This window comes from Halyomorpha halys, unplaced genomic scaffold, assembly GCF_000696795.3.
Source record: "Halyomorpha halys isolate HHAL.00 unplaced genomic scaffold, Hhal_1.1 Scaffold1306.1, whole genome shotgun sequence".
In the NCBI taxonomy this organism is placed as follows: Eukaryota; Metazoa; Arthropoda; class Insecta; order Hemiptera; family Pentatomidae; genus Halyomorpha; species Halyomorpha halys.
Window position 1 is genome coordinate 48,720 of NW_027112750.1, and position 13,448 is coordinate 62,167.

The 13,448-nt window shown below is 28.2% G+C and overlaps 1 protein-coding gene across 1 annotated transcript; it reads left to right on the forward strand.

Annotated features, from left to right (window-relative positions):
- The first annotated feature begins 1,369 nt into the window (after window positions 1-1,369).
- Window positions 1,370-4,120, forward strand: LOC106689222 (prefoldin subunit 5). The gene is made up of 5 exons (XM_014434113.2): window positions 1,370-1,532; window positions 1,611-1,745; window positions 1,883-1,957; window positions 2,041-2,146; window positions 3,404-4,120. Exons 1-5 carry the CDS (start codon window positions 1,440-1,442, stop codon window positions 3,484-3,486), a joined length of 492 nt encoding a protein of 163 aa, XP_014289599.1. The 5' UTR covers window positions 1,370-1,439; the 3' UTR covers window positions 3,487-4,120.
- The last annotated feature ends 9,328 nt before the right edge of the window (window positions 4,121-13,448 follow it).

Consider the following 13,448-nt stretch of genomic DNA (forward strand, 5'->3'; position numbering starts at 1 on the left):
CACCTATAATTTATTCAATTAATATATTGTTAATAACATTTTTAATAAGGTGTAAATAGACACCTGAAATTCATGTAAAAACATCAGCACAAACAAAGTTTCGTTTATTTGTGTTTTTTGTTTACAGCATCCCCGACCATCTTCTCATAATATTTTTGTTAGAAATAGCAATGTTGAGAACACTTTTCTGCAAGAATTAGAATATTAATAACAAAAATGACATTTACATTTTTTAAATAACAATGTAATGTTATTATGTTATAATATTGGAAACACACATTAGTACCTATACAACATGTTACGAAGTTACCTATTTTCATCTCATTTTTGCCAAAATTATAGGCTTTTGCACTATAAAGTTTTTGGATGAGTGTGATGTGGTCTTTTGAATCCTTTTCATAAGCTCTGAACATGGTTTTAGGAATTTGGGAGATGTTTGTTGAATATAATTCTCATCTCCCATTCCAGGCGTATTCAGCGTTCCGATGGTTCAGATGATCTGAAGTTTGGTTCACAGAATTTATTTTTAGGCAGAAAAATACCATAAAAGAAAGGAGGAATTGAATTCTAAATTTATTCATGTTCAACTGTTTTTTTCGCCTTTTTATTGTTTTATAGTCCGTAGCCTCTCCATATTGAGTTAAAGAACTGAGAATTGGTATATGAATTGGTTGGTGTTAAAGGACACATATACAGTCAGTTGGAATGACATAAATATCAAATATGAGCGTTTAGATTGATGTTGTAGGAGTAATTCTGATGGAATACCGAGAAAATTTAAAGAGAAATTTTTCAGAATTCTTATTTCAAGTGCCAAAATAATAGCTAAACAAGCTTTCTGTTGATTACGAATCGAAAAAAGTGTTTGCTCAAGATTCTTACTGTTTAGTATCATATATACAAGCGTCAGTCTGGCTTTTAAATGATGACTGTAAGTCTACTGTAGAGAAATACTTTTTATCTGCTTCAGTCATATATCTCTCCATTCCCCAGGATTTTTTCGCATATTAATGAAACAATTAAATCACCTTTTATATGTTTTCCGAACAAAAATGAGATGAAGATAATAAGTGTAATCAATCATACTCCCTGAGCTTAAGAGTTTATTTGATTTGGTGTATTTAAATATTTAAGTAAGTTCTTATATTATTAAGTTATTTGTTTAAACTCTGACAAGTTTAAAAACGTTTAATCAAAATCTGCCTCATATATTGGGCACATTATTTCTGGAACAATAAATCTTCAAATTAAATACATTTAACTTTAACTTAAAAATAAAATTAATACTATTTCTAGAAAAAAAAAAAAAAGTATTTCCTTTCAAGCTCCTCGAAAATTTTCGACGATTTAGCAAAGCCATTGAGTTCGAGCAAGTAGTAGGTTGGAAAGGTTATAATAACAGGTAGTGTTAAATTACTCCGGCTCTAGAATTTTTCAACATGTCTTCAAAAGATAAACCAGAAATGCAACAAATAGAGTTAAACAAGCTAAGCTTACAACAATTAACGCAATTAAAGAAGCAATTAGACCAGGTATGGAGAATATAGAAATATCCTTGCATGATTACTTTTTTCAAAAATATTTTAAATGATCTGTCTGATTATTTTTAGGAACTAACCGTTTATCAAGATTCTTTACAAACATTGAAAATGGCTCAGTCTAAATACAGTGATTCGCGTGAAAGTTTAGAGAAAATCAAACCAGATACTTGTGGTTCTAGCATTATGGTCCCACTTACTGGATCTGTATCCTTTTGTTACTTTATTTCATCTCCAATGCTTTTGATATGAGTTTTGGTTTCCATAAATTTTAATTTGGCCATAATTGGTTTGCATAAATGTTAATACCTGCAACTTTTTGCTACACCTTAACTATGCTTTAGATGTTTGTACCAGGAACTATTGCTGATTCAGAAAAAGTTTTGGTCGATGTTGGAACTGGATACTATTTGAATATGGTATGTTTAAATTTTTCAATTATTAATTTTATATGAAATAGTATAACAATGTTGGTTCTTTTGTTTATTATTTTCTTTTTCAGAACATCGATAGTGCCAGAGACTATTTCAAAAGGAAAGTTGCTTTTGTCACTGAACAAATGGAAAAGATTCAGAATATCGGGCTAGAGAAGAGTAAAATAAGAGAAGGTATTTTTTTAAAAATTCACTCAGGAATAGAAAGGATCTGGCAAAAAAAGCCAAACTTAACAATATGTCTACTTCAATTCTTTGTATCCTCAATTCTACATTTTAAATTGGCCAAAAAAATACAGCTAATATTTTTTTATTCATTGTAGATGTATAATGGCAATTAAGCAACACAGTACTTCAGATAGATTTCAATGCAGTATTAATTATAAGTTTTATAGATTTTTAATTAACTGTTGCCTTTTTTGTCCATTTCAAATAATCCTTATGACATCGAATATCCAAGTATAAATAGTACCGACAAGCTCTTTTAAACCATTTAAAAGAGTAGCAAAACCAACCTGAAAGAAAAGACAATGTCAAGCCATGATTTCTTTGTCAACTTTATGAAATTTATAAACTTTTAATTTGATAAAAAGTATTTATAAAATTTAATGCTGTATAAATAAAGGAACTTACCTGTAAAAGTTTACTTATTCTTGAATTTCTTATGCAGTGGAAATAATTTATGATTTTTACTGTCCGCCTTTCAGATGTGATGCATAGGTTTTTATCATTTTACACACTGTGTAGCAACTTAATATGATTGTCTGAGGAACAGTATTCCATAGCAATTGATGTTAATGCGAAAACAATTATAGTCACCTTTAGAGTACGTGCTGGCCAGACAAAGGGTTTATATTTCCCGGTCTTAATTCCAAAACCTCCAAACTACATTTGTTTTTGTATAAATTAATATTTTGAGTGAATCTATGACTTTTATGCATTTATTATATCTTGTTAATATTAAGAACTAAAGAAGTGTTTTGACTAGTGATTACTCAAAAAAATTTGTTGTTTCTTAAAACCTGACACATATATGAGTAAAAACTACTACTAACAGAATGCTATTCTTCATATTTCACAAAAGCTCTTCGTTCTTGTTTGAAAGGGGCTATGTAGTTAGGTGCAGCTCAATATTGTTCGAGGATTAGGATGGTTGGAAAATGGTTTGATCTCGTGATGAGGATATTTAATTTTAAAGTTTAATAGAAAAGGATTTGTCTGACCCTGTTACAGATATAATCCCCCTTTAGAAAGTATTCTTCAGTCTTGAGAATTCAATTTGTTTTCTTAGTACATAGTCAGGCAACGTAATAACATCAGATACAACTAATTGACATTTTCATTCTCAATCACTTTTTCTGTTAAATTGTACGCCATAGCAGTCTTTGTATTTTATGTCTTAAATTTTAATTTAATTTTTTTTTTTTATAGCTATAATGGATGTGATGGAAATAAAGATCCAGGCTCAATTAGCACAGCAGAGAGCAGTTCAAAACGCCACCGCAAAAACGTGAGGAATGTTGAGAGCAGTTACACAACAAATTCATGTTTCTTATATTAACGCTTGTATTTATAATTTACTAATGTTTTCACAGAGTTTTGTACCCATAAATATCTGTTATTAACAGTGGAAATTATTTTAGTTCTAACTTTTTATAAATAAATACGTAATTGTTATGTATACATGTTCTCATGGAAATTTCAAACTGTATTCAATAAAATAACCAGCATTTTTAATAATAAATCAATATGGAAAACTATTTTATTTTCTGTAAATATCTCATTCAAAACTGGAATATTTATCTACCTATTTAGCTGTAGAAAAAACTAAAAACACCAAGCGCCATGTAAAGTGTTTTGTCATATTTATTTTTTGATAATGCTAAATACTTAGATTTTTATGATGCAATTGAAAGAAAGAAAATGTTAATTCATTTCTACAATAAATGTTAGATTTGTTGGTACCCAAGGTATGTTGAAAAGTTATAACCTAACAATTTCATGTTAGAATAAATGTCTATATTTGGTTTAATAAATATCTGTGCTTCAGAGGTAAAAAATACTATGTCCCATTTTCCTGACTTTAGATGAGAGCAATTTGAACTTATGTTTCTCTTTGAATAAAAATATACTCACTTTTATTATTTATTTATTTTGTTTTAAAAGCATGTACTCTTCTTAAAATTAATCTAGGTTATAGTTATCTATTCCTCTGGGTGAAACAAAAATATTTTTCAATTTTTAATAATGCTACATTGATAAAAACTACATAGTATCATGGACATTCTATGACACCTCCGAGATACAGATATATATTCTCAGTTTGACTAAAACCTGCAAAAAATGTTTAATACATTGTTATATCATAACACATAATTTATCAAAATTTACATTGATATATTTCCTTTGAAGTAGTATTAATGAAATTAATTTTTCCTCTTTCATTGTTGCATTTACAATTTTCTTGCATTGTTTCAGTATAATTTTGTTTTTATTCTTTGATTCTGAAATATTCATTAATGTATAATTTCGTGTTTGTTTTGGAAGGACACTTAATTATACTTTCCTTTTTATAAAGAACATGTGTCTTAAATAAAAATATATTTGAACATATATTGTTAATTTATTGTTTTTTTTTTATAATTTTATTTGTATTATTATTATATACTTGAAAGTAAATTTGAACTCATTTGCTACTTTCAGGAATAGCACTTCTAAATAATTGGCTTTTTTAAAACGAACATTATTAGGATGTATTTCTTACTAATTCATTATAAAGGATACCAGAGATAACCTTTCTTCTCCCAGTTTAAATTCTAAAATGTTCAGAATGAAGTTTGGGATGACATAAAGATTTTTTTAGGTGTATAGCTGAGTGATGTAACCTACCATGGTCCCATGAATCTAACTCGGGAATTTCCAGTGATATGAGACCATTTTAATGGCTTCTAGACAATGAAATTTTAAAGCACATTTACATCATACACTTTTTTTGTTTAATTTCACCTGAAGCTGCTAATCACAAAATAAAAAAAACTTTTTTGTAGGAAGTTCTGAATTTCTCTGGAGGAAAGCTTTTTTATTTTTAGGTGTAGATAGTTGAGCGTAGATTAATGATTGGAGAAGTTTGTCGGGGGGGTGCGGTCAGCAAAGAACAACATAAATAAACAAAACCATATTTATTTATTTTATACCGACGTTTCGACCTGAGTTTCAAGGGTTATGGCCTAGAAGGTAGGCCTGTTAACCCAGTTACAGGCCTACCTTTTACGCCATAACCCCTGATGAAGACCTGAAACTCAGGTCGAAACGTCGGCATAAAATAAATAAATATGGTTTTGTTTATTTATGTTGTTCTTTGCTGACCGCACCCCCCGACAAACTTCTCCAATATTTTTTATTTTTATTTTAGAGAGCTATTGAATTAAAATTACTTTAAAATGAATTGATGTTAAGTATTAGAATATTATTAATAAGTAAAAAAGCAACAAAAGTTATTTTTAAAAAAATATTGGATGAATAATATACATTTTTATTATACAATAATTATAACGAATACAAATGAAAATCATCAAATAAATATATATTTTTTAAATCATACTTAGAGATGGTCAGGGCTGGGGGGGCATTCAAGAAGAAGAATAGTTTTTAACTATTTGATTGCCGTTGACCAAAACCCTAACCATCCTCAAATTCATATACAGTCAATCATATATGTACATATAATACTATTAATGATGTGTCAGTTGTTGAATGTTGACATTAAATGAAGAGATGTTTGGGAGTGCGGTCAGTGAAGAATAAAAATAAATAAAACTTACTTAATTAGTGCCAGAATTTAAGTACAGAAAACAATATAGCAACCATAAATAAAAAGACAAACAGAATAATAAGAAAGATAAAACAGAATAACAATCAATTTCTTTTCATTTACCCAGTTTTCTAAAGAGCCAAGTTTAAAATGTCAATTGTCTCATTTATAGTGGGTCCCGTTAAGAGAGATCAAAATATACCATTTTTTATTGAAAGAGATGAAAATATTAATAAGAAATACATATTTTATGTTTTTATATTTATCTACTTATATTTTTGAAAACAATAGAAAACTTACAGGTTTAAAAAAATCAGTTATATTGGTTTGTATTACACTTTCTTTTTGGCATTTTGTTCAGTTTTATTTGCTTGTTTATTGTACTAAACCTTAGAAATTATTGAAAAATAAAGCTTGTATGGAAGAAGTGTAATTTTTTTTAAACAATGTGTCACAAACTGCCCAATCATAAAATAATCTTACCTATGCAGATTATTAAGCCAAAAAGTCCCAGTTATGGAGGTAAACAACGAAAAAAAAATCTGAGAAATCAAATCTCAACTACAAATGTTTTAAAAAAATATGAGTAGTAGAAGATTCTCACATATCCAGGGCCAAGTTACACTGTAGTACATTTTCCTTTTTTCTTATTTATTACTGCTACTCTAGTACTTGATATTCTGGAACGAAAGTAGACTCATTTCAAATCAATTTTAATTAACATTTCATTTTTTTTTTTTTTTTTTTTTACTGACATTTCATAATAAACACTATACTAATTCAAAGGGCAGTTTAACAGATAAGAGGTATAATAAAGGAGCAGAAAAAGATTTGTATTATTTAATTAACAACTTATCTAAGTAATATTAAAATTAAGGATAACTATTTCGTTTTTTTTCTGCATAAATGTTAAAATATTGATTCAAGTTTAATTTTATTTAAGAAATAATCTCTCCATTAAAATGACATAAAGAGGCAGTATTGGAGAAGGAGTATTCAGAGAAGGCCTTCACTTTTAATTTCATTCTCCTATTTTATAATAAACCAATAACCTAAATAAAATGTAATAATACATAATATATAAATATATTAATATTAATGTATAAAAATAATATATTCAGTACACAGATAGATCCCACCATAACGAAATCATTAACTACAGTTACAATATTCAGTTTCATTATGTGTGTCAATTATTGTGTTTCTTAATTAATCCTTAAATAAAATATCTGGTTATTATTTTGTCTGAATTACTTACAGTGTAAATTTAGCAATATAGTCAAAATAACAAAATAGACTTGGCAAGGGGGATTTTTATAACAAATTAGATATTTAATTGGTTTTCTGAATTTTAGTCTCCTTAAAGTGTCTAATAGATATAAGTCTGATGACAATGATAGGTATATGACAATTAAGTTAAAGTAGATTTATATTTCCCAAAATATAATATTTGTTATCTTGAACAAATTTTTGATTCCATTATTAGCCATTAATTTGATTCTGTAACTGCAACAATGATTCAATGGATGATAAGTTATATAATATTATTGTTTCATTGAAGTGTTTTCAGTCCAAGTTTTTCTGTAATATTTGGTATTAATACTTAATAAGACAGTTTATAGCCCGTAGTGAGTGAAATGAATCCTAAAACTCCCACTTTGATTAGTAGGACTACCACTGGAGCTACTAGTTGGACCGCTTTCTCTCTCTACAAACCCGATAATAACCTAGACAGCAGCGGGGGTTCTAAAACAGATAGATAGTAAAACTACTCATAGAAAATAAAAAAATTTGGCTTGATTACAGTAATCTCCTTACCTAGGAGGTAAGGAAAGTAAAAACATTAATACAAAGCCAATCAAATATTGATTTGATTTTGATTTTTTTTTTTTTTTTTTTTAGGTAATTTAAATACCTTGCAGGTGTTAATATAATTAACTGTAGCGCCACCGCTACTGTTACTGGTCACCACTCTAGCTGCTGTTTCACCATTTTGGGCGCTTGACGCGACCTACCAGCTAACATATGACCTTACATTCATCAGGAAAATGTTGTATATTAATGTATGTACTATTTCTTTCAAATACTTTAATTGTATAAATGTAATAACAATATCATGTGTTGTAATATTTATAAATGTATTATTAGAATCAATAAAGATTATTTCTCCTATAGTGGAGGTTCAAGCTCTTGTCTTGGTCTCGCCTTTATTCTGATTTAGTACATGTCTTTATATCTCTTGCTTTCTCAGATTCTTTCACTTTCTCCCCATTTGGTCTAATAATTTTTGTTCCAAATATTACCTATATCAGTTTCAGTGATGATTGTGGATTACACCTATATTAGGTATTTACAGTCCTTTTCCATTTAAAACAGGAATTATTGCAGCTATTTTACCATAGTAGATATCAAGGGGTTTTTCTTGAATCCAGGAAGATCCGTCTATAAAATATGAGAATGTTTATTTATTATTAGTATAGGGAAGATGATAGATTTTCTATAAAATGATACTATTTTTAGTATTTAGCTGTGAATTATATTTTCTTCCTGATAACTGTTTTATTACATCAAAATTTCGAGTTCTAACCTCATGACTTTAAATATTCTTCTGCTACTTCTTCTTTTAATTTCATTATTATCTTGTAATTAACTAAAAATTCCATATTTTGTAGGGGTATCACATTAGAACTGATTTAAAGTTCATATCTTTTATATATATTGCATCAGTTCTAATATCATACTGTTTTGTAATCATAAGACTATAAAGAGTAAAGTTTGGTTTACCTTATTAGAGCTACAACTGATTTTTTTTTTCTTTTATTTTTACTTCTGTCCTTTTTTTTCTAATGTTTATATTCTGTTACAGCACTATTCTTAATCTGAAAGGTTGGATAATGAAGGCCATACATGCTTGTCACTAGCTAGAAACACTATCTGCGTTCACAGAGAAAGTGCTTCAAGCCTCGTTGACCTGCTGGTATCCATCACAACTTCAACTATCAACTAGTCCTCCCTTGTATAAATTGTTTCCCCAAATTCCTATATTATTTTATTTATTTGTATTATTATTTTAGATTTGTAAATTTACCAATAAATGTAAAAATATTTACGATTATGTATAAATTCAACCATAGTTTGAAATAATCAATAGAATTCCTGGTATCCTTCAGGTTTTAAAATTCACAATATAAATACGTCTTCTTATTTATTTTCCATTATTTCGCTGCTCTGCTTTAATAGCCACACTAGAATTGAAGGTATTCCAAAGATAGTGCCATGCTTCCTGTTACTTACTTTACTGATGTCATCCTACAGTTTTTTCTAAAGCTGTTAGAGTTGTTACAAATTAACTTCAGTATATGGTACAGTCTATTGAATTCCTTAAACATGAAATGAAAAAAAGTTTTGTTAGATGTACTACTATTCAAGCAAAGCAACGATATCTGTACAGTACTAGGTATTGTTTATTTCTTTTAATACAATTTGAAGTTAGGTAATCAGATGATTTTCACTTGAGAAGCAGTGAGGTACTATATTACACAGTGAAAGATCTCTTAGGAATGTAGAATTAACTATAATAAGGATCTTTAGGGTCTAGGCTAGGGTCTACACTGTTATAGTGTAGGTGATTTAGGGGCAGGCATGGCTTTCACTGGTATAGTCCAAAATTAATTTATAAATATCGATAGTTTAATCTATAGAGTTCAAATTCAAGGTTGTACATAACTTTATTATTTTTTTTAAAGAGGTTTAAGTAATAAATGTCTTGGCAACCTGCTTCTTTGTATGATCTGTTGTGGGCATTACTGATTTCTAAAAATATTTAGGTGGGCACTTAGCAAACAAACAAGTATTAATCAATTTTTGGTAAAAACAAGTCATAAATAGCTTCTATTGAGGTCCTCCCAGTTTTAGTAAGGTTTCATTTTAATGAGTTAATGTTAAGGTTTCAGTTTAATGTTCTATTCTATCCTTTATCCTTTGTTGTGTGTTTTAAATTTATTTCTTTATGCAAATAATTGGCATAAGGGCGATTCTATGAAATGTAATATTTTTTGCTTTAAAAAAAGACATTTTTTTTTCTGGTTTGATCTGATTTCATTTGAAGATTTTCTCATGACTAAGAGAAAATTTTAAAATATTTTATTTTAAATGTTTCCTTTTAACTTTTCTTCATTCTATAAGGTTTTTTTTTTTTAATGCCATATTTTTCTAAAACGTGACAGAAAACTTTACCATTGCTATGTAAAAAGTCCTCCTGCCATTCATCTGATTTCAAAATATCTGGGATATCTTATTAAATGACATTTTTAATCAAAATAGTACTTGTTCACAAGAAGCTAACACTTTCTAACAAAATAAAACATTAACTGTTTTTCTGTTGTTCACTAACTCGGGATATCTGTCAACCAATACAGAAAGTAAAATCAGCTTTTGTTATGAATCTGGGAGCCAGTGACCCTAGTTCTAGCTGGGGAAAATTAACTTCTTCTCTTAGCAGGGTAGTCTTCTTCTCATAACAGTTGGCAGCACTCAGGATCACAGTTCATCTACATTAAAATATTCAGTTCTAAATAAATTCTTGAATGAATGAAATTAATATTTGCTATTTTTTAAATTTAAGATTGGTTTACTAATAGTTGACTACTTCTTTGGATAATTAAGAAGGTAATGAGGTGAAGATAATTTATAATAATACCAATTAAGAAGGTAGGTTTAACATGAAATCAGCTTACATAGCTGTAATAAGAAAATTGCAGAATGAAGAAAAAGTAAAAGTAGTTAAAAACTTATGTTCATGTTTAGTTTAATATTCATGTTATTCTTAATATTTTAATTTTATTTATAATCTTAAACACTTTCTTAAGACTGGTTAATGTTGTTTAAATAAAAAAATTTAATTTTTATCCATTTTAGTCTCAACACATTTTATTTTTCTTACAAGTCTGACGTTTCGGCCATTCCGGCCATCCTCTGAGACAATCTACCACAAAACAGCTCTTATTACATGTATGATTCTCAACAATTAAAATACTTAACAATATTATTTATAATTTATCTTACCTTAATACAATTTTGGAACTAAATGATTTAAAAACTCAACTTCATGCTATTCTGCCCAGGTCAAAACAACAATTTCTATGAAACATTAAAACATTAGGTAAACATATTTTTTTGTTAATAAGTATATCTTACATTATGTCTAATTACCTAATTAGTCAGTTTTCACATTAAAAACAAAATTTAAAATTCATTTATCACAGTCACTAATGGATACAAATTAAATTATTTAATATTTTAAATTATATAACCCTCTTGGCTGTTTATGCAGAATTGTCATAATATTAGGACACGGAACTAATATTTAATTTAAATTAAGAAGTAAATCATACATTAAAAAGGCAATATAGTATCAAAGTACTCACAGGAGGAATTTAATTTTTTAATTTCACTTTCTTATTTTATTAAAAACAAAAAATCTTAATTTTATACATTCAGTATACAAATAAATGAAATGCTTATTGAACCACGGGAAAAGAGATAGTTTTCTACACATTTTCATGAAAAATCTTCATACTTTATGCCTTAAGGCATGTAGAAGTCTCCAAACTTTTTAGCCTAAGACACACACTGTCCTAACAAATCCAAATAGCCAAGAATTACCAGTTAGTTTATTATACCCAGCGGCAGACCTGAGGGAGGGTGGCACTTCTGCTAGAGCAGGGGCTGCTTGCTGGAGGGGTCATTCAAGAGGAAGTAAGGTCCAGGCTTCAGAAAATTTGAAATTCATCTCTAATATGTTAAAAATTAATTTTATGAGTGGTTCATGGCAGTCAAGTTAGTGGTTATGTATGATGCTGACCAAACCACCTCCTCATCAAGAAACAGACTCCTATAAAGTAATGCAACAGACCCTCCATCGGTCATTGGCATACAAGTCTTTTTAATAGCTATTATTTAATTCTAATTATTATTGTATTCAACAGCTACAATTGTATAATTTAATAAAAAGAGAACTGAGCATAGATGGGTATTCATATATTCCTCTGGTATTTTTTGGTATACATTAAATAGATCTTTTTATATGGTACTTTAATTTTTTTTTTCTATGCCCCATTCTAAAGTAATCCTGTGGCATAAGATTTCATTAATAAAATTGTTACATCTGTTTCAAAAGGATATCTAAATACCAAGTGCACATCTACAAGGATCCAAAGACAATTTAAAATAATCAAAAACAAATAATTTTATAATATCAAATTTAAACAATTCAGGTTCACACCATTTCAATTGGATCAAAATCATTGGTACAATTACGATTAAAACTAGGTTTAACATGACTTGTAAGTAATCCTGTTATTTAATATACATTTGATTCTATTTATAATAACATAGCCATGAAGAAAAACGCAATATTTTTCCATTGAAAAAAAAAAATTCTGTAATTAACAAAAAGTATGAGAAAAAACATCTGCCAGAGTTGATAGTTGTAATATTTGTTGTAAGATAGCAGCACTATTCAAGCATTCTGAAAAGCTCCAATAGTAGTTCTAATAATTGCCAAAAGATAGCAGCACTTCCCCGGCCACTAATAAGCTGAAAACAGAGTTTAAAATTTTTGTTTTGTATTAGGATATTAGGAACTCACAGAAGTTAAACTTTTAGGTCGCTGCCTTAGTCGATGGTGCTGCTACTGGTGGCAGTTATTGGAACTACAAGTACATGTGCACTGACTGGACCTACTGTACGAGCTCCTGTAGGTTCCTAATCTCCTAATACAAAATAAAATTTTTGAACTCGCTTTTCATTCCTCATTATCGGCCCGTCAAGTGCTGCTATCTTTTGACGCCTATAGGAACTACTACTAGGGCTTTTAGAATGCTTGGATAGTGCTGCTATCTTTTGACATTTACCAAAACTTTAAGTTAGCTTGGTTTTAATTTACACTAATTTGTTTTTTTTTTTATGGAATTTCTTGAAATAAAAATTGAATCGATATAGCTCCTTTTTCCTCTTGTATTATTAATTATTTATCTGTTAATTTTAAGTAATATATGTTTATCCATTTTTGCTAGAGTGACTCTTAACTTAATATATTGAATGTAAAGATTAAAAATATATAGCGTATTCTATTGAAGGAAAGAGTTTCAAGTATTTTGATGAAAACTTAGAAAAACTTACTTTCATGAAAATAAACACTGATTAGATTTATAAAGTATAAAATAAATAATAGGAAGAAATAAAAATAAAGTATTAAGAAATTAAAAATCATTAAACATTTTCATACTGGAGGTTGTTAAATAGCGAAAAATTAATTTGAAAAATATCCTCTTTATTAAATATATTTTTCTTTTACTTTGGTAAACTGTAAATGTAATCTTTTTCATTCATTAGCTATTATACGGTTTGCTTTTTTAGTTAAAATCTTTATTATTTATTAATGAAAATATTGCTTAATGTTTAATTTTACTGTTTATTATGCATACAGAAATATAAAATTAAAAAAAATATTTGTGCCACAAGGATGTGTTAGAGTGATTCTTATATTTTTTTATAATTATATATGTACATATCACTGCTTTGCTTTAATAGTGGCACATTTGAGGAAAAAATATTTTTCGATTTTACTCAGATTTGAACATATTCGAAAGATAGTACTGTAGC

What these genes read in the sequence shown, in the direction of transcription:
- LOC106689222 (XM_014434113.2), top strand. Translation starts at nt 1,440, where the DNA reads ATGTCTTCAAAAGATAAACCAGAAATGCAACAAATAGAGTTAAACAAG. An exon ending in TGGTCCCACTTACTGGATCT is followed by an intron (nt 1,746 to 1,882) that starts GTATCCTTTTGT and finishes ACTATGCTTTAG; the next exon opens with ATGTTTGTACCAGGAACTAT. An exon ending in CTGGATACTATTTGAATATG is followed by an intron (nt 1,958 to 2,040) that starts GTATGTTTAAAT and finishes TTTCTTTTTCAG; the next exon opens with AACATCGATAGTGCCAGAGA.